Here is a 20244-nt window from a genome sequence, read left to right as displayed (position 1 = left end):
AGTATTCAATGTCTGCAAAAAAATATCAACATATGGAAGTTTATCAACATATTTCTAAAAAAAAAAAACACAATATATTTATATTTTTTTTTAAGGCTATGTTTCTTGAGGCCAGAATCTTTAATTATCATATTATTTATTTTACATCGACCGAATTCGTAATCTCTGGGTTTTTTTCTACTTTCTTTTTGATGAGGGTATTAAAGCAGGTAACCACATTTGGATTTTGTTCTTGTATATTATTCGCATGTTCTTATTTGTATTCCTTCCATTGTGTGTATGTATTCTAGTTTATTAAAGGTTCACTGAGTATATGTGTGCTGTAACGTACACTATACTTACAGTTACACTCAAACGAGCCGTGTTAAATGTAAAGATTTTTATTGTGTGTCATGTCCTGTTTTTTACCCTGAAAACTACAACGGTTAGGATCGGTTGGCATATCCTGACAACAAAGTTAAAGCTGAGTTAAGGTTCATCATAACAAATGGACAAATATGGCCGTATTTTCACCTCAAAAACTACTCTGTGTACAGACTTACCTGTGCTGTTTGGAAAGTTTTAATGCCTAGCATCCACTAGATATATAAAAGTTTAATGCATTTTGTGTTTAAGAAAGATAAAATCTTTCTTGTTTTTTGATGGGCATTTTTTTCCCTTTCTGCAGAGGGTGCAAAAATAAACAAACACCTGAATTATTTTGATACTGTCCACTCACTGACTCAGATAAACTCTTTAACTCACCTGTAGTTGTGACGATACCTGGTGTCCATGTCAATTAAGGACAGTGAAAACAATACAAACCGGTTTTTTACCTGAGGGAGCATCTCATAGTTGTACCACAACTTAGTCATTTTTCACACCTTTTGCATGAAGAAAAAAAAATGCCCATCAAAATCCAAAAGAGATTTTATCTTTCTGAAACACAAAATGCATTTTACTTTATTATATCTAGTGGATGCTAGGCATCAAAACTTTTCCAACTTTACAGGTAAGTCTGTACTCAGAGTAATTTTTGGCATGTAAATACAGCCATATTTGTCCGTTTGTTATGATGAACCTTAAATTAATTGTAAGTTGTTTAACTTCTGATTTTATATTGGATCTTTAAGAAAATACACATTTTATTACCATGATTACATATAAAAGAGGATATATGATGGATAAATATTGTCTTTTGTCTATTGATCAGTGACAGTTGTTTATGATAGCTAGTCCTAACTTTGAAGTCCTTGATCGCTGGTCCATAGTATAGTTTTTAACATTTTTGACATTGGCATGATTTATAAACAATGGTATACAGTGGCGGATCCAGGGGGTGGACCCCCCCCCCCCTCCCCCTTTTTTTTTGCCGAACAATGCATTTGAATAGGGACATATAGTTGGAACCCCCTTTTGACCTGGATTGGGACCTTCCCCCCTTTTCAAGATAGCTGGATCCTCCCCTGTAACTTGATATGCATCTATAGAACTGTAGATTATGATTATATACTTGTACTAAAAGTAGCCGTGTAGCAGTAACCCTTAAGTTTCATATAGCTTTAAATGTTTATGCAAGTTAAAGAACTGATACCTGGTTAATGTCTTGGGAACTAATGCCAAATGTTGAATACAAAAATGTGGCTGCACCATTATTATTCCTTTAAGTGTTGACTTTTCTTACAGATACATTTTAGAAGCTTTAGTGTTCATGTCAACAAAATGGATGTAATGAAGATCAAAGAAGTTGCTGAAAGAGCAAAAGAAATGGCATTATTGAGTGGTATTTATATTTAGTTTTATTACACAAATTTAATTATGATTGACATTTATAATCAACCTGTCCTTTAATAGCTGTAATTACACAAAACAGCCTTCATTATAAATAATGATTTCAATTGATATTTGATGTGGATGACAACATTTTCTACATACATGACATACAGAAATAGAATTTAAAGTTTGCATGAATTTAATAATTAGAAACGAGATTTTAGAATGTAGCTTTAAAGCTCTTAAACATGGTAAATGTCTGTGTAAATATGTGTGTTAGCTTGAACCATTTTTACTAACTTAATTCGGATAGCACTAATATTTAAATATAAACTGCTGACAATGGAATACATGGAATAGCTCTCGTGACATGCTTTTTCTTATAACTTGGAACTTCATCATTTATGTAGTATGGTCAAACTGTTTGTATCTTAGAGTTTTACGCAACATTCAGTAACCTTGACTACATCTCAGTAGCCAGTTTTCTAGTTGAAGGAAGCAAGAGTACCAGAGATTATCACAAAAATTTGTAAGAAAATTGTCAATTCTTGCCAATTTAGGTTGGAGTGGAACACACCTTTCCATGGTCAAGTTAAAGTCAGAGAAAATTCAGCATGTTTAATTAGGTGTTGTTCTGGTATGAAAGTTAACATTTCACAAAAGATCCTTTTACAAATCTTGTTTTCATGTCAACATCAAATGTGGGACTATATTTACAAATATTTAGGATTATTTTGTCAAGGCAGACTTGATTAAAGTATAGTACAGAATAATATACACTCAGGAGCCTGTAATTCAGTGGTTGTCCTTTGTTTATGTGTTACATATTTGTTTTTTTCGTTCATATTTTTATGTAAATAAGACCATTAGTTTTCTCGTTTCAATTGTTTTACATTGTCATTTCAGTGCCTTTTTATAGCTGACTATGCAGACTTTGCTCACTGTTGAAGGCCATATGGTGACCTATAGCAGTTAATTTCTGTTTCATTTGGTCTCTTGTTGAGAGTTGTCTCATTGGCAATCATACGCTATCTTCTTATTTATATAAATTGTAAAAAAATATACACTCAATTTAATAAACTGATTTTTGACAGGTTTACAAATGAGACCAGCAGAATCTCCATCCTCGTCAGATCTGATACATCATGGACCATTTACTTTATTCCCAAGTAAAATTCCTAGTAATCTTTTATCCCAAGCAAAAGAAGCACAGAAAGATTTTAACTTTATGATGCACAGAGTAGCACATGATCATGAATTTCTTTATCAGAGTTTAAAAAAGTAAGTTATTCAAGTTAGTTTTTGTTAAGGGAGTTCTACTTAATTTTAGCTTTTCAGTGAGATAGCTTGTAATTTGAATGTCCAAACCATGAGAAAATTCGAATTCTACTGTACCAAAAAACTATAGTTGTTAATTTCGGTGTTTGGTCTCTTGTGGAGAGTTGTCTCATTGGCTATCATACCACATCTTCTTTTATATTAACTAACATTTAATTTGGTCCGGTATAACAGCAGAAAATATTGATGAATACAGTTACATTTTAGACCGGTCTTTAAGTTTTGGTTCTAGCAATTTACTGTTCGCTTTATGTGTTTTAAATTGCCATATCAGATCATATTTGGCAAGGGGAGATAATTTTATATTTTTGAAATTTGTATTATTATTGAATTTTTATTTGATTTACCCGTAGTCAAGCTATTATGGATATTGTGCATTATTTTAAAATAAAAAGGCTAATAAATAACTTTTACAATTTGCTAAACTTTTGATGGTAAATATAGTGCAATAGATGGATAATAGGCTAACAACACTTTTGAACAATTAGTTGCAGGTGTCTAGCTTCTAACATTGGATCATATCCATTTTAAACTGGTTTAGAAAACAATTTAGTGATATATTTACATCCATTGCATTGTATCTCCCCATGCCATAGATGATTTCTTCATGGTTTCAGTCAAACATCTATGGAAAGGGGTGATAATTCATATATTTTTTTTTATATCTAAACATTATTTCATTAGACTTTATTGTAATTTATTGGTCAAGATACATCTTTCTCTTTGTAGTGTAATTAAGGTGGATGATTTTACCAAACATTTATGGGATATTTATGAAACAATTAGAAAGGAAGGGCCTGCACAGGTAAATACATGATATTGTTACAGAATTATTCTTTCTGAAATGAGATTACATGCAACTATGAAATAATCAATAAGACAGACATTAATGTTTTACCTATGTAAAGAAGAAGGTGAAACGATATGAATGATCATGATTTTTCCTTTGAATTAATGAAATTTAGTTTTTATCAATATTTGATATTCAAAATACCTGACATATGTCTTTTTATAATAAAAAATAATGTGTATGAAAGTGGTATTTCTAAAATTACTCTGATTTCCAATACAAACATTTCCTTGTTTTCTATTTGTTTCAGACTAAAAGCCTAGGACTCTTTAGAAATGATTATATGATGGACACAGGAGGTACTACCAATACAAATATGGACAATCTGAAGCTAAAACAGATAGAATTTAATACAATAGCTTCCAGTTTTGGTGGATTGGTGTCGCAGCTAAGAGATGTACATAGGTGACTACATATGAATTTATATTTAATGAAACCAAATTGTGAGAATTTATTCTGATTTATGAAAGTCAACAATAAAAGAAAAAAGAAAAGGAATTGAAACTTTCAACAAGAAATTGTTAAAAAATAAAATGATATTTTTAATTAGTTGCATTTGCATACCTCCACAGCAAGGCGAAGGGACGGCATTCAGGGTTACCCTTGTCCATTGGATGGCATCACTTTCAACTTTTTGAGTAATGTCCCTTTAGAAATGGATAACAAATGAAATTGCTGTTTTTGCATTTCAACGTGACTTTGCCTCAAACAATTGTTATGAAACTTATACACAATGCTTTTTACCAGTTAAAATTTTGATTGCGTCACTTTCACCTTCCTTGAGTCATGTCCCTTGATGAATTGAAAATTGCTGTATGAGTTTTATATTTACAAAATTGACATCAGTGCCCCATTGGACACACTCTTCTTTTATTTGAATCCTCATCTTTCTGTTTATGTGATGAAAAGAACCAGTAGATAAGATGATTATAACTGGCCTGTCCCATATTCAAAGCAACAACTCTTCTATTAAATACAGTACTGCTTTATTTACCTTAAGGACTTTCACACTTTCTAATTCTTTAATTAATTATTATTCTAAAAGTCTTAATAATTTCATATATTTGATTAAAGTTTTTATGATTGTTAAATGCATAATCCATTAAATGGTGAATTTGTTCTTTCTTCAGATATTCATTGTCAGAGGCTGATATCCAGTTCAAAGAAGATAATGTAAGTTTTATACATAAAATATGTTTCTGAAAAAGGTATGGAATACTTTGATTATCAAATCAAAATAGAATGAGTCGCATGTCCTTGATAAAATACAACTATAAGCATTTAAAAAAAATCAAAATTTCATAACCATAAAAAAGTCTATTTAAAATGTCAAGCTGATTAGACAATTTATATTTATTGCAGTGTGTGTTTTTCTACTTAGTCCTTTAAATCTAAAAAAAAATCGTCTCAGTCATTTCAATATATAGCATTCAAGATTTTCAGTTCTAAAACTTTCTTTATTTTCAGATGCCTGATAATAATCCCGCCAATGGTTTAGCAGGAGGTTTGGTAATAGGTTGGGAATCATATGGTAAACAAAGGTAAATGATTGTCTTTTTAAACATAACTACAGGTATAAAAATCTATGTTTTTTTTTACCTTCTACATCACTTCAACTTTTGTTGACAAAAATTACCTCTGAGCAATACTGAAGTTACCCTATTGTAATCTTGATTTGATGAACTAGATGAGTTCAGTAAAATGATGTTATTCTTAATATGAATTTGATTATTTTGTAATTATTTGACAAATATAAATTTATTAAATGAAACATTCTTTTATAAAGTAAGAGATCTAAGTAGCTAAAAACATAACTGGTAGTGTGATATCATTTTGGCATTTATCGGTTGATATTTATCAGTCAATGGCTGCTGTGACTTTCAAATCTGAATTGTAAAAAAATATGTGAAATCTGATATACAATGTATAAATATTTAAATGTTATTTGAAGCGACTGCACCTTTACTTTAGCTATCTTTTACCTCTGATTCACTTTCATATTTTTCAGTGCATATGTTTTGTTTATAGTGGATAAAGTAGAGAGAAACAGAATGGACCAACTTTGGTTAGAAAAGGAGGCATTTGATATAAATAGACATTGTAAAGTTATCTATAGTACATTTCAAGAAATAGGAACTAACAGTGTGTTGAATGATTCAAAAGAATTATTTATGTAGGTAAATTCAAATGATAATCTGTACTTATTAAAATGTAGAAACATCATATTAAGAAGGCGATATCAAAATTGGAAAGACAAAAACCCTGTACAAAATCAAATGATGGAAACCAAATATCAATCAGAAAACCAGAGATACCTTTAGATAAATATGTGGCTCATAGCTATAGTTAAACTTTTGGTGATTGGGGTGCAACTTTTGGACCTGTCATCTCATTTGAATTGTGATCTTTAAAAATATTCAAAAATGTTTTATTTAAATTGAGAATGGAAACACAGAATGTTTTAATATTACAGAGACAACAACGAGACCAAAGAGCCCAAGGTCACCAATTGGTCTTCAACATTGTGAGAAAATCCTAGAACTACCTAAAATTATTTCTTGTTTTTAAAAATTATTGTTTTTCCCCATTTGAAAATCCTCATCATTCATTAATGTCATATTTTATCATTTTCATATGAATAACACTTGGTGTAAAATCTTTTCAGTATCAATTTTTATCTTTTAGAGATGGAAAAGAGATAGCTGTTGTGTACTTCAGATCTGGATACTCTCCTGACCAATATAAATCTCAGCAGGTGAAGATATATTTAAAAAAAAGAAGTACTATGTTTGCCAATGAGACAACTCTCAACTAGAGACCAAATGACAGAAGTCAACAGGTTTAGGTCACTATACTGTCTTTAACAAGGAGCAAAACCCATACCCCTAAGAAGCAAGCTATAAACCGTTCATGACTGTTACCTATAATACTCATGATTTGGTCAGAGACCATAACATACAACATTAACAGGTCATGTGATAATGCTAAAAGAACCAGGATGCAAAAATCAAATTAATGACATGACAGTTTCTAACAACTTAATTGTAAAATGTCAAAATATGATCAAATTTGGCAACATGTTGCATTTACTCCTAGGTATGACAGGGCTCTTGTGGGATCTAGCTGTGATGGCATAGTGCAGATACCTTTACTAGGATAATAACGTAATTGAATAAAAACAGTGTCTCTGAAATATCTTTTCATAAGGGCACTGAAACATCTTTTCATAAGGACACTGAAATATCTTTTCATAAGGACACCGAAATATTTTTTCATAGGGACACTGAAATATCTTTTCATAGGGACACTGAAATATCTTTTCATAAGCCTGTCAATATGGTCAACAAAAATCAAAATTTTGTATATATACTATGGTCCCTCTGTCTGTGTATGAGTTTATTTTTTGCTCACTTAGTCAGTTTATCCACCATAACTTTTCCCACTCAAGTTGCTGATATTGATATACATACAATTTTTCTCCATGTTTGATTTAATGCAAGAAGCTTCCATTTGATTTAAATGATTTCAGATTTGTCAGTCTTGGGTTCCATTATGAAATTTCAAACATTGAATGTCTAAAGATATTTAATTTCAATTTGCCTTGTTATATATTTATGAAAGGAGTAGGTCCAGTAAGGACCGATTTTGGCCTCAAATTTCATGTTCATCTGACGAAAGATTTTGACTACTTTTTAAACACTTAAGTGTCTATTTTATTTGAATCAATTAGTTTATGTGAAAGATTTTAACTGATAAAGTCGTAAAAAAATCACGGATTCAAGCTGAAGTATGAAAAATCTACCAAATATGCAGCAAAATGTCATTTTTCAGGTGTTTTTTTGTCAAAAATGAAAGTGGCCGCATCCATGTGCATTCTCAATAAAATTGAGAATGGAAATGGGGAATGTGTCAAAGAGACAACAAACCGACCAAATAAAAAACAAACAACAGCAGAAGGTCACCAACAGGTCTTCAATGTAGCGAGAAATTCCCGCACCCGGAGGCGTCCTTCAGCTGGCCCCTAAACAAATATATACTAGTTCAGTGATAATGAACGCCATACTAATTTCCAAATTGTACACAGGAAACTAAAATTAAAATAAAACAAGACTTACAAAGGCCAGAGGCTCCTGACTTGGGACAGGCGCAAAAATGCGGCGGGGTTAAACATGTTTGTGAGATCTCAACCCTCCCCCTATACCTCTAACCAATGTAGAAAAGTAAACGCATAACAATACGCACATTAAAATTCAGTTCAAGAGAAGTCTGAGTCTGTGTCAGAAGATGTAACCAAAGAAAATAAACAAAATGACAATAATACATAAATAACAACAGACTACTAGCAGTTAACTGACATGCCAGCTCCAGACTTCAATTAAACTGACTGAAAGATTATGATTTCATCATATGAACATCAGGCACAATCCTTCCCGTTAGGGGTTTAGTATCATACCATCATAACATATATGAGAAGAACATAACCTGTGTCATGCCAACAACTGTTTTTTCAACCTTCATTTATGTTATGTATTATCATAAAATACAAGTAACATTTCAATATTAAGGATGAACACGAAAACGGTCTAAAATTTATCGGAAACTAAAATGCTAGAATTGTGAAGATTTCAGTAATTTAGCATGACTTAATGGTGCTAGTATCCGATATATGTGCATTGTATTGTCAAATTCAGCCCAAATTTATGTAGCAGAAGCATTCTACTGTCTAATGAATAACTAAAAGTTTACATTTTAACAATTTTGTAAAACTGCTATATTTTGGGGCCAAAAAGGAGTCTTACTGGACCTACTCCTTTTGCGCAAAGTTTAGTTTTAAAAGTTTCAAGCTCAGCTTGGATTTGCACATGTCATTCATTTTGTAATAATATGTATTTTGAATTTTGAAAATTTGTATGGAACACTTTGTAGTGATTTCTTTTTTTGAAGGATTGGGATACAAGATTGAAAATAGAAAGGTCAAAGGCCATTAAGTGTCCAACTGTACATTACCAGTTAGCGGGAACAAAGAAGATTCAACAAGAACTAGCTAGAACAGGAGCTGTGGAAAGGTTTCTATCTGACCCTTTTGCAGTAAACAGAGTCAGACAGACATTTATAGGACAGTATAGCTTAGATAAGGTAAAAAGAAACTATTTCTTTGATAATTTCTGTGGGAATGTTTGCACTTCAGTGAATATTTTTACGGTATCCAAACTTAAAATGAATGAGATATTGGGTATTGGGGTATATATAAAAGAGACAGAAACCCAACAGCAAAAATAACAAAAGACATCAAAAGCACAACATAGACATCACAGGCCTATAGATGTTGTTGAATCTTTATCAAAATCATCAATAAATTTATTTATCTGGTATTATAATGCTATTCGCCTAAGATAAAGAAAAAACATTCAAGGAATGACATACTACTGTAGATGTTTCTGATTTTAAACAGAAATAGGTTATGTTGTTAATATGTAATGTATTTTTTAAACCTGCCTTGCAGTACACTTACATCCATATGTTTATTTATAATATGCCTGGACAATAAGTAATAATTTGTGTGAGGACAAGGTGACACCTAGACAAATTATTCAGACTCTTATAAACATAAGTAGCTGTGGTAGGATTGCTAATAAGACAACTATCCACCAAAATTCAATTGAAGTGGATATAAGCAATTATAGGTCACTGAACGCTCTTCCACACTAGATAGAAGCAATTATAGGTCACTTCACTGAACGCTCTTCCACAATGAGTAAAATGTACATAACATATTAAAAAGAAAATATAGATATGAATCAAAGACATCCACTGCACTACAGATACCTTACTTTGGACAGGCACATAAAGAATGAGATGGATTAAATATGTTTGTGATCCCTGGAAGGGTTAATCTCCCCTTAATATGGGACAGTGGTGAAACAGCACAGTTACATCATACTCCAAAATTAGATTAACATGGTAGAGAATCTTGAAATACTTATTTTATAGTTATTTGTGGTAATTAATCTAACTTTCAGGGATCTGAGGGTGATGAAGTAATAGAAAGAGCTATAAAAGAACCAAGAAAGTTTGTAGTAAAGCCACAGAGAGAAGGTGGTGGTATGTTTATTAAATATTGAAGTCAAAATCATATTTTATTTTAAATATTTAGATCTGAGCTATATATGTCACTATGGTAACTAAAACTGGTGTGAAATGGACAAATTTGAAATTCTTGTTGGTTCATCCTTCAGATAAACTGTTAAAACATGATAAAAGATAAAAAGATAGCTTGACAAATGCTTCTTCAATGTGAGTACCATAGAAAAACTAATTCACACCATTTATGCTCACTATACATTGGTACAAACTACAATGTTAAAAAATAAGAAATTTTGTATTTGATTGCCTAATATATTCATGAATATACTTTTGCATTCTTTCAGGAAATAATTTATATGATGAACAAATTCCTGAATTTTTAAAAGAAAATAGAGACTCTGATGAAAGATCTGCATATATTATAATGGAAAGAATTTTCCCATTTGTTCAGAAGAATTATTTAGTGAAGAAAGGAGAGGAGTTATTATTGAGGAATGTGGTCAATGAAATAGGAATATATGGAATTGTATTAGGGTAATTATCACTTCGATCTATTTTTAGAACTAAAAGCTATTGCATCTAACTTCTTATCATATAGATATACACACAAGCAAGGGCACTGGTATTAAAGAGATAATGGTAACTGTAATTACGATTATCCCAATATGGCGACGGTAGATATAGGTAAAATCTTTACACTTATTTTTCTTAAATGTAGCATGCTTTTGTCAATAGTTACTCAGCTGCAAGGTTTATCTATACCATTACATCATATTTGAATCGTAACGGTGCACTGGAATTGTCTAAGCGCTGTGAAAATAGCCGTTGAAAAATTCGGGATGATAATCGTAACTCTATGGTATTTTTCTTCTTTGATAATCGTAATTTTCTTAATCGGATAATAGTAACTGAAACATAAAAAATGTGTCTTTCAGCATTTCAATGGTATTTTGTGTGTTAAAAATGTAATTTAATAGAAAAGTACGAATTATATGGCAAGCATTTAAATACAAAAATGTTCCTTGTTTAGTACCTTCAATATTTTTCTCTACAATATCTTCTATGCATATGTATGCAGCATATTTTTCATATACCGAGTATTTATGAATTTTTAATAAGTTTATTTCTTATTTTGCGGAATATGGGTTATTCAATTATTCTCAATTTTGCAGTCATTCTTTGAATAAGTATTTCCTGTAAGAAAATTTAAAGCCACATCAATTTTATTTCTTGATTTTCGGGCTTTTGGCCAAACTATAAAAGAACACAAATCCATGTTTGTCAATGAACTCCACGTTACTTAATTTCATAATACACAAAGAATCCCATGTAGGGCCAATCTTTCTCTAATCTTATTTAAGAATTGAATGCTTCTTTTTGTAAATTTATTGGGGTGTAAAAGCGTTGACCGAAGTACATTTTGTATGAAGCGCGGAAGCGCTTCATTCTAAAAATGTACGCACGGTCAACGCTTTTACAACCCTATAAAGTTACAAAAAGAAGCATTCAATACTTATAATTACATTTTTAGCTAGGATTATAAAAACACGATTTTCATGAAGTTAAATTTTTAAATTCACCTGTGCACTTTATTGTGGGACCTCGTGTCATCATGAATGAAATGTTATTGTCTCATGCAACTGCTTACGGAATAACATGTGATGTGCAATTAGCCAATCAGAATAACGTATTATAATGAAACATACATCTAATGTAATTATATAGCATTAAATGTTTTAAGGATGTCATATTATCATAATTCAAAATTAAATTTGATTTTTTTTATAGTTTATATCTGAGATACTGAAATTTCAGTGACAGTCATGAAGTAGCCAATATAAATAAGAAGATGTGGTATGTTTGCCAATGAGACAACTTTCCACAAGAGACCGACAGGACTCATCATTAACGAATATAGGTCACCGTACGGTCTTCAACAATGAACAAAGCCCATACCGCATAGTCAGCTATAAAAGACTCCGAAATGACACTGTAAAACACTTTTCAAAGTTTTCCCTTGTTCATCATAGCTTTTAAGTTATGATATCATCCATGAAAAATGATCGAAGTGACATGAAAACTGTAGCCACTAATTTCTCGTCAAACGGTTTTGACGAATACTAAATGTCTTTCCTACTTCGTTATGGCATAATAGGGTATGTTCTAGAATTAAATCACCGGGGGCAGAAATAGCACATATAACCACCTGCAATAAATGAATTTAAACAATATTAACTAAATTTACTATTTACTTCAGAAATTAATTTTTGTTTACTGTCTTAATCAGAAATCTGATATAAGGTGACACATGCGTGTCGCCTGACAATTATTATCATGTATCATAATTTCCATCGCTCATTCACATATTTTGTGGCTTACCTAGTGTTTGGAAATTTCTGTAAATTAACAAAGTTCGTGTTTTCCCATTTCCAAATTTCTTGAAGCTTGTTCACCCTTCCAATTGTATGATATACTACTATGTAGCTGTTTTCATAAGAACTATTTTAAATTATATATGCATAAAAAGAAATGTCATAAGATGTTGGTACGTTTCGTAAATAATTCATCGCCATAATTTCATAATATGCTATCAGATTTACGTTTTTAGTGTCAATATTAATAAAACAGTTTCCAGTTACGATTATCTTTTTTATTTTTAGATACATAATTACGATTATCTTTTTTCCGAGTTACGATTATCATCCCGAATTTTTCAACGGCTTTTTTCACAGCGCTTAGACAATTCCAGTGCACCGTTACGATTCAAATATGATGAAATGGTATAGATAAACCTTGCAGCTGAGTAACTATTGACAAATACATGCTACATTTAAGAAAAACGAGTGTAAAGATTTTACCTATATCTACCGTCGCCATATTGGGATAATCGTAATTGCAGTTACTATTATCTCTTTAATACCAGTGAAGGGGAAATAATAAGAATACTTTCTTTCAAACAATTTCAGCAATACACACTTAGACAGCTGGAGTGTTATGAGGATTGGAAAACAAATTGAAAAAGGAAGCCAAAAAAGCTATTTTAAAGGAATACATGTGCAATAATAGTATAAGAGTAACCTAAGAGTTTAACAAATTATACACATTTAAAATTGTTACCTGAAAAATTCCGTAGTATCATTATCCAAGTTAAATTAGGCCATTCAAAATGATGACTACCAGGCTTTTGATTCACCAAACTTGCTGTTCACAAGCAATGGTATTGTTGTTCATAGGGGATTATTAAAGTTATACTTAACAGTCTACATTATAACTTCAGTAATAAAATTGGGAATGGAAATTGGGAATGTGTCAAAGAGACAACAACCCGACCAATGAAAAAAACAACAGCAGAAGGTCACCATCAGGTCTTAAATTGTTTGATTATAAAATAAATTTTATATACTTAAACTAATAGTTCACCTAATATCCATTAACTGCATAAAAATTAAGACCAAGACAATTGATATTCAATCCAGTCAGCACATATGTTTTGTACAATGTATTATTTTTTTATTTCAGATCAGAGTCAGATATTTTAGAGAATAAAGAAATAGGACATTTAGTGAGAACTAAAAGTGAGGATTCTAACGAGGGAGGGGTTGTTGTAGGTTTTTCTGTAATAGATACGCCATATCTTATATCTGATATCAATGAAGCATGGACATTATAATTACTCGTAATGATCACTTGACCGTCAAATTTATTATGGTATACTGTGGTGCATCCTATTTTTTAATTACATTGAATATTTTTTTACAATAAAAAATGGCTTAAAAGGCTCTCATTATTAAAAAAAAAAAATTGTCTTTAGGCCAGGATTTTTTAATTTGTTGGTTTACGGATCCGCCGACCCGATTTTGCCGATTTCCAAAATAAAAATAAAATCGAATTTTCAGGCTTTTTTTTATTCTCGCCGACCCTAACAAATGCATTATCCCTGAAAAATAATTAAAATATACTTTTTTTATGAAATGAAATGCATTAATCACTAACAGAAGTGATGACACTTTCTGTTGTGAAAAATGAAACTTTCAGTTTACGTTTCTAAAAATAGACAAATCAATTATTAATGACCTTGAAATGTCGTTTGCGCAAATAATTTTGCGGAACGAAACCTGTGTTTAAAACCAATTACACAATAAGTTCGTTTCCCTTATTTGTCACCAGTCCGTAAGATGCATGTTCTCACATAAATAGACTTGTCCAAATGTGGACAGGTGTTCAAGACATCAAGTTAAAATACTGAATTTTAACAAATCATTTGATATTTTCTTGTTTTATAGATAAAAAAAAATATCGTTCATTTGGATAAAAAACGGGAATGCATGACAACAGATTAATTAACCTGATATTCTCATTTTTCCAGTGGACGAGTCTATAAGGTTTTTGACACGTGTGTTGAAACTTATTTTCGTACGACGTTTTTACTTTTTTTTTCCTTTATCAGTTTTCGTGCTTATTATTTTTCACCAAGTTTTGATTAAAAGCGAAGTCAAATAACTGACGTGAATCTGTTTTTCTTCGTCTGTGTCAGTGTACACCCCCTTTTTACTACGGGAAATTATTAGACAATGTCATGCGATGTTTACAGCTGAGCAATAATATTTCATCAAACTAAAATTTAAGATTGATGAAAAAATAGTATGACAAACATATTATTAGGAAGGTGAAATATATTTTTATTTTACATATCAGTTTTCTGTCTTGAAAGATCTTTTTTTTTTCTTTATTTTTCCGACCGACCGACCCGACTTTTTCATGGAGAAAATCCGTAAACCAACAAATTAAAAAACCGTGGCCTTACCAAGATGGCAATTTATAATTCATCCCAAATAATAGACAAATGACCTGCAAGTAACTCAGTTTACATTTGGGCGATTCTCTTCCATATTTTTCATAAAATAAGTATGAAAACTTACATTGCTAGTAATAGGCTTTATTTTTGAAATTTAGCTCTTTTTTTTCCTTTTTTTCGTACTATGGGTACTGTAATAGGACATTTAGAGGCCAAGTGTATCATATACTCTTATAGCAGAATTTTACTTTTATTTGGTATATAAAAAGACTTAATTTATAATGTTTATTAAGCAGATTCCTATATATTATAGTACAAATAGATGAGGGAAAATTGTAAGCATAATACTATTAATCATTATCAAAACTATCTCAAGTTTTTATTGCATTTAATATGACATGGCATGCATGATGGGCATGCAGACTTACCCCTTTCTTAAGTATCCACTTTTATATAAATATATGATGTCTCCAATTTCTATTTTATTATATCCTATACATAGAAATCAATGATTCTATATAATGGAATTTGATATAACAATTTTTGTTATTAAACCATTTTAAATGGGCGTATTGCATTTCCGCTAATTTTTCTTATTCCCAATATTACGTTTCTGCAAATTTAAAGTATACGTTTCCGCAATATGTATTTATTACTTTTCTAGAAATTTAGATGAATTATCTATTTTATTTTTTTAATAAAGAAAATGTTCTGATCTTATATCTACAATATACTAGATATAACTAGTTGACTCTGGTAACGATTAGTTAAACTTTGGCTTACTTAACAACTGACATGATTGAAAAATGCTTTGTTGAATTAATAGCCGATGCTCCATCTGACGATAAATGCTCGAAGTTTGCTGAATATATTTTGGGCATCACCTCCTGACATGGAGGAAAAGAGAATATTGTGTCAAGCCTTTTCATGTTCACCATTAAACAGTACAATATTTTTTCATACCAGAAATAGAAGAAATGTCACTGGTTTATTTGTTTTATATTTGATTATATTTTTACTGTGGATCATTTTCATTTTCTGATATAAACACTAAAAAAATGTAATATTTTGGTTAACAAATTTGCAATGTATTTCAACAAAACTGAATTGGGTATAGAATATTTGTTCCAACAGGAATAGAAATTGTGGCATTATTTATAACAAAGTTTCCAGGGTATCTTCTGTTAGACAAAACAGAAAATATATGTTGATACATGTAGTACCAAGCAAAATGCTTATTTAAAAATAAAAAATTATTGTAATGTTTAATTTACTGTATTCAGATTTTAGTACATTATATAATGTTATTATAAAGTTTATACAATCATACATTTTTATCAGAATATTGCTTATTCTGTAATAAAATCTAGTGCAATTATTCTTTCTTTTTTGTCTCTAATAAAAATGATAAATAAATGGAAATTGGGATTGTGTCAAAGAGCAGATAACAGCTGAAGGCCACCAATGGGTCTTTAATACAGCGAGAAAACCATGCACCTGGAGGTGTGCTTAAGCTGGCCCCTAACCAATAATATTTACAAATTCAGTGATAAATGGACTTCATAGGAAATATATAAAATAAACCAAAATTAAAAATCATACAAGACTTGGACTATTATCTAGTCTTAGTTAATAATGTTGAGAGTTTTGTGATCATAGGACAACAAACCACAATACATAAAATGGGGATAATTTGGTGTATTGATTTGTTAAATTTTTACCAAGCAAGTACTCGAGTGTCGATTGGTGAATTGAAAGAGTAATCGATTAGTAAATCTTCACAGAGTTGACATCCCTAGTTTATGCAGTATTAAAGGTTATATGGTGACCTATTTTGCACACATATACATCATTCAGTCACTGGTGGATAGTTGTCTCATTGGCAATCCATAATTTTCTTATTGTCTTTATAGCGAGAAATCAATCCTTCATAACGTAATTGGTATTTGGTGTCATAATTAATCTGTTTGCTCGTCATCCAATTTAAAAAAAGATATAGACATGGGTATGACAATTTCAATGAAACATCACCATGACCATATGTATGCTACACTTTTGTCAGGAAAAGTATTTTTCATTCTGTCCTTTCCTTCATGTAATCGGTTTCTGTCAAAGAAAGATCATTTTAAAAAGTATATTACATGCATATATATGTCTTTTAAAATGATTGAACAAAACATAAATGTGTATGTTAATAGTGTATAATGTCGTCCTTTATACACATTGTGCAATTCATGTTTGTGTGTGTGTTAATGAAAATGTCAATGCCAAAATAATTGGAGTACTATACAGAGTATTTTTTTTTTCTTCCTGAGAAAATCAACTTTTAAATTTTGTATGACACGACCATGGCCATCATACCAATTTCATTGGAATAATGAATTATTGATTGATTGTTGGTTGCCTAACATCTAGTGTCAAAAATATGCATGAGCCCCAATAGTACAGATGAATTTGAATATAAATTGTTATCACAGAGATATGTCTTGCCTTTTTGTGATTTTGTAATTTTCATAATGCAAATGTTGAAATTAAAATAGCCCTTCTATAATATGTATTCAAATGATGAACCATGACTGAAGGAACATAGCTGAACAATCTCCATGGAAATGAAATGTGCCAATGTTCATACAACTGCATACCAAATACCATTGACTTAATATAAGTTGTTCCCTTTTAGGCTTTAAACAAACATTAATACTTTTGTAATAGTTTCAAAGTAAAAAAACAATGATGAGGGGATGGGGCTTTGTAATCTCCATGGAAATAAGACTAGCAAGTACCAATGAACTGGCATACTAAATAAGATTGACTTAACATTAGCAGTTCATCTTAAACTGATCTAATCACAAACTAATACATATCAACTAAGCAAAATTTTAAAACTCAATAGACCATGACTGAGGGTCCAGGGCCATACAATCTCCATGAAAATGAGTTTTGCCAATGCTTATATAACTATATACAGAGTATGACTGCCCTACCACTTGTGATTCACCATAAACTAGACCTAATCACAAACTAATACATAGTTGATGCCACTGCTGAAGCTGGAAACAGCATATGTATGTCTCGCTTTTTTACTCTGTCAAGGCGAGGAAAAAAAATTGATGAGATGAATTTGGCCAATAGACTACAGTTGGTTACAATATGTCTATGTAATATGATTTATATTTAGCTTGTTAAATATAATTTGATCTGGAGTATAAAATACAATATTGGTTGTCATAGAAAATTTAATTCACTAATAGATTCCGTAACATAAAACAGTATCACAATCCTTTCTAAATTTGTTACATCATAATCTTTTCCTTAGACCTGAGAAAACAAATTTCTAGGAAATACAGAATAAAGCTTGCTAGATTAATTCCTGAATATGTAATGGGGTTTTTCACATGATTTTAAATACTAGCTGGTCGTACAGTTTTTCATCTTTCCTGGCTATACAAATTAAATGTCCATTTATCAATTGATCACAAAGTAGAAATGACTGCTCTTTGTGGTTCACTTCATTTAATTTACAGCTTGTTGCTTTGATGGTTCTGTTGATTCTAGGGTATCTGTTTGTGGTTCTGTTCCTGGCATGAGTGCAGGATTCTGTAAAAAAAAAAAATGCAACAGCTGAGAATTTATTTATTGTTTGTTTTCTTTACTTCTAGAGAGAAACTTAAAATATAATGAAGAGGTTACCTTTTCCTTTTCATATTAATTCAAAGTACTGATGGGTTAAGATGCATTCTATGTGTAGTAAGAACTAAGTATTAAACACTGCATAACATTACATGTATTAAGCATATTAATTATTGGTACTAAGAAATAGAGATATTTTCCTATGATGGACAAAGGGAGATAACTCAAATTTTAAATATTACTTTAATATAGAAAATATGTAAGACACATTGTTTTTAAACCCAAACTAGCATAATTTAGTAACTATAATTAATATATGAATATATATTTCATTAATAGATTTCTTGAATTGTTCATGGATATTATGTATTGAATGTTGTGCTTCATACACTTGGTTTTTTTTCTATCCTAAAAACAGTGATAATCCTAGGAAATTGATAATTATCAAGTAAGCTTAAAAACGGTTTTCATTGCATAAATGCATCTTTAACCAAAAAAGAAAAATATCATCAAAAATGTAGTTTTTTTTATCCTTTTATCCAGTAAATACAGAAAGAAAAGCCATTGTTAAATAAGGAGCAGAAAGAGCATAAGAAAATTTAATACTTTATCGTGAACAATTGACAATTGATATTTCTACTCACCAACTTTTTACTTTTATTCACCAACTGTTCATATGTCCAGTAGTGTAACTGTTAAAAAAAGAAACAATATCATGAATATGTTCACTACAGAGTGTGAGGTCTACCTTTAATTTTAAAACATGTTCAGCACAAAGAAGTTGGTATCAAATGGTATTTTTCAAATATCTCTTAATCTGTTTTTATTTTGACAGTTCAATTTGGCCATTAAATATCATGCCATGGGTTCAAATGGTTAATGTCTTACCTTTGAAGTTTGCTATTAAAATACATATATATGAAACATAGTAGTGTGTGAACTTCATATCTCAACCAAAGTTTTCAACATTGACTGACAGAATTGGCTGCAAGATACATTCTGTTCATCAATGAAAGGAGATGTGGACAGCTTACTATTTTTTCCCCCGTTTTTTCGGTATACTTAAATTTGTAGAGGGCAGCCTCTTTTCTCACAGGTAATATATATATCTATAAATGGGAAGTATTGTAAGGAGGTACATAAACAACAGCAACTGAAAACATCTTAGGGTTTGATATATAATCTATAAATAGTATTTACCTGAAGCTGTGTAGGCATACCTATGCCCTGTACTCTGAACATAGTATTTGATAAACTAGTATCTAACCTGTGTACCTGTAATCAGAATGTAAACTTTTCAGAAAATCTTCAAATTTTATGAATTTTATGTTGAAGCATATATGTGTATAATAATGTTGTGAAACTAAAAAATAGAACCCTGTAAATAAAGAAGTTTTTGGATGCATTTATTTTTTCAATTTTTAATAATGGCATAACTGCAATATTTTTTATTAAGATTTTAGTAAATTCTGCATACTTAAAAATTTATCTAAGATTTAAAGTAATACTTTTTATGTTCCAACGCATATTTCGTCACATTTTGCATTATAAAAAAAAAAGTAAAAATTTTCTCAATTTACATTAAACCTTGTATACTTCTTACAATATTCCTTCTAGTTATAACTAAAATATATATTCTGTAAATTTCAAATACATCTTTAACACTAGGCAAGACTAGGTATTACATGCAGGCAAAGTCTCATCATTGCTCAACAAACCACATAATGTTCAGAATTAAAACATTATTAAAACCAAGTCTATATTTACCAATTCCAACAAAAGTGAAAAGTTGGTA

General features: G+C 30.5%; 2 protein-coding genes across 3 annotated transcripts in view; one reads left to right on the top strand and one right to left on the bottom strand.

The window, feature by feature from the left end:
* The first annotated feature begins 196 nt into the window (after positions 1–196).
* On the top strand, positions 197–16088 carry LOC134721610 (glutathione synthetase-like). Its single transcript, XM_063584719.1, has 13 exons — positions 197–209; positions 1666–1762; positions 2847–3033; positions 3820–3895; positions 4191–4345; positions 5071–5113; positions 5408–5481; positions 5949–6113; positions 6626–6695; positions 8885–9076; positions 9961–10042; positions 10369–10558; positions 13544–16088. The coding sequence occupies exons 2-13, from the start codon at positions 1702–1704 to the stop codon at positions 13692–13694; spliced, it is 1446 nt and encodes a 481-aa protein (XP_063440789.1). The 5' UTR covers positions 197–209; positions 1666–1701; the 3' UTR covers positions 13695–16088.
* A 1949-nt stretch (positions 16089–18037) lies between these two features.
* LOC134721609 (large ribosomal subunit protein mL39-like) overlaps positions 18038–20244 on the bottom strand; it is a 38723-nt gene continuing 36516 nt past the window's right edge. For both annotated transcript variants that reach the window (XM_063584718.1, XM_063584717.1), the window contains exons 7-9: positions 19650–19724; positions 19094–19141; positions 18038–18416 (exon numbers count right to left, since the gene is read on the bottom strand). In XM_063584718.1, the coding sequence (XP_063440788.1) occupies positions 18333–18416; positions 19094–19141; positions 19650–19724 (207 nt within the window). In that variant the 3' untranslated portion in view covers positions 18038–18332. The remainder of the gene's footprint in view (positions 18417–19093; positions 19142–19649; positions 19725–20244) is intronic.

The sequence above is a fragment of the Mytilus trossulus genome, chromosome 6 (genome assembly GCF_036588685.1).
Source record: "Mytilus trossulus isolate FHL-02 chromosome 6, PNRI_Mtr1.1.1.hap1, whole genome shotgun sequence".
Lineage (NCBI taxonomy): Eukaryota > Metazoa > Mollusca > Bivalvia > Mytilida > Mytilidae > Mytilus > Mytilus trossulus.
Note: the sequence above shows the minus strand (reverse complement) of the source record. Positions and strands in the feature narration are given on the sequence as shown.

Excerpts from the sequence above, each read along its gene's own strand:
- LOC134721610 (XM_063584719.1), top strand. The coding sequence starts at position 1,702 with ATGGATGTAATGAAGATCAAAGAAGTTGCTGAAAGAGCAAAAGAAATG. Across the intron at positions 5,482-5,948 it reads GAATCATATGGTAAACAAAG|TGCATATGTTTTGTTTATAG; the intron begins GTAAATGATTGT and ends CATATTTTTCAG. Across the intron at positions 9,077-9,960 it reads GACAGTATAGCTTAGATAAG|GGATCTGAGGGTGATGAAGT; the intron begins GTAAAAAGAAAC and ends TCTAACTTTCAG.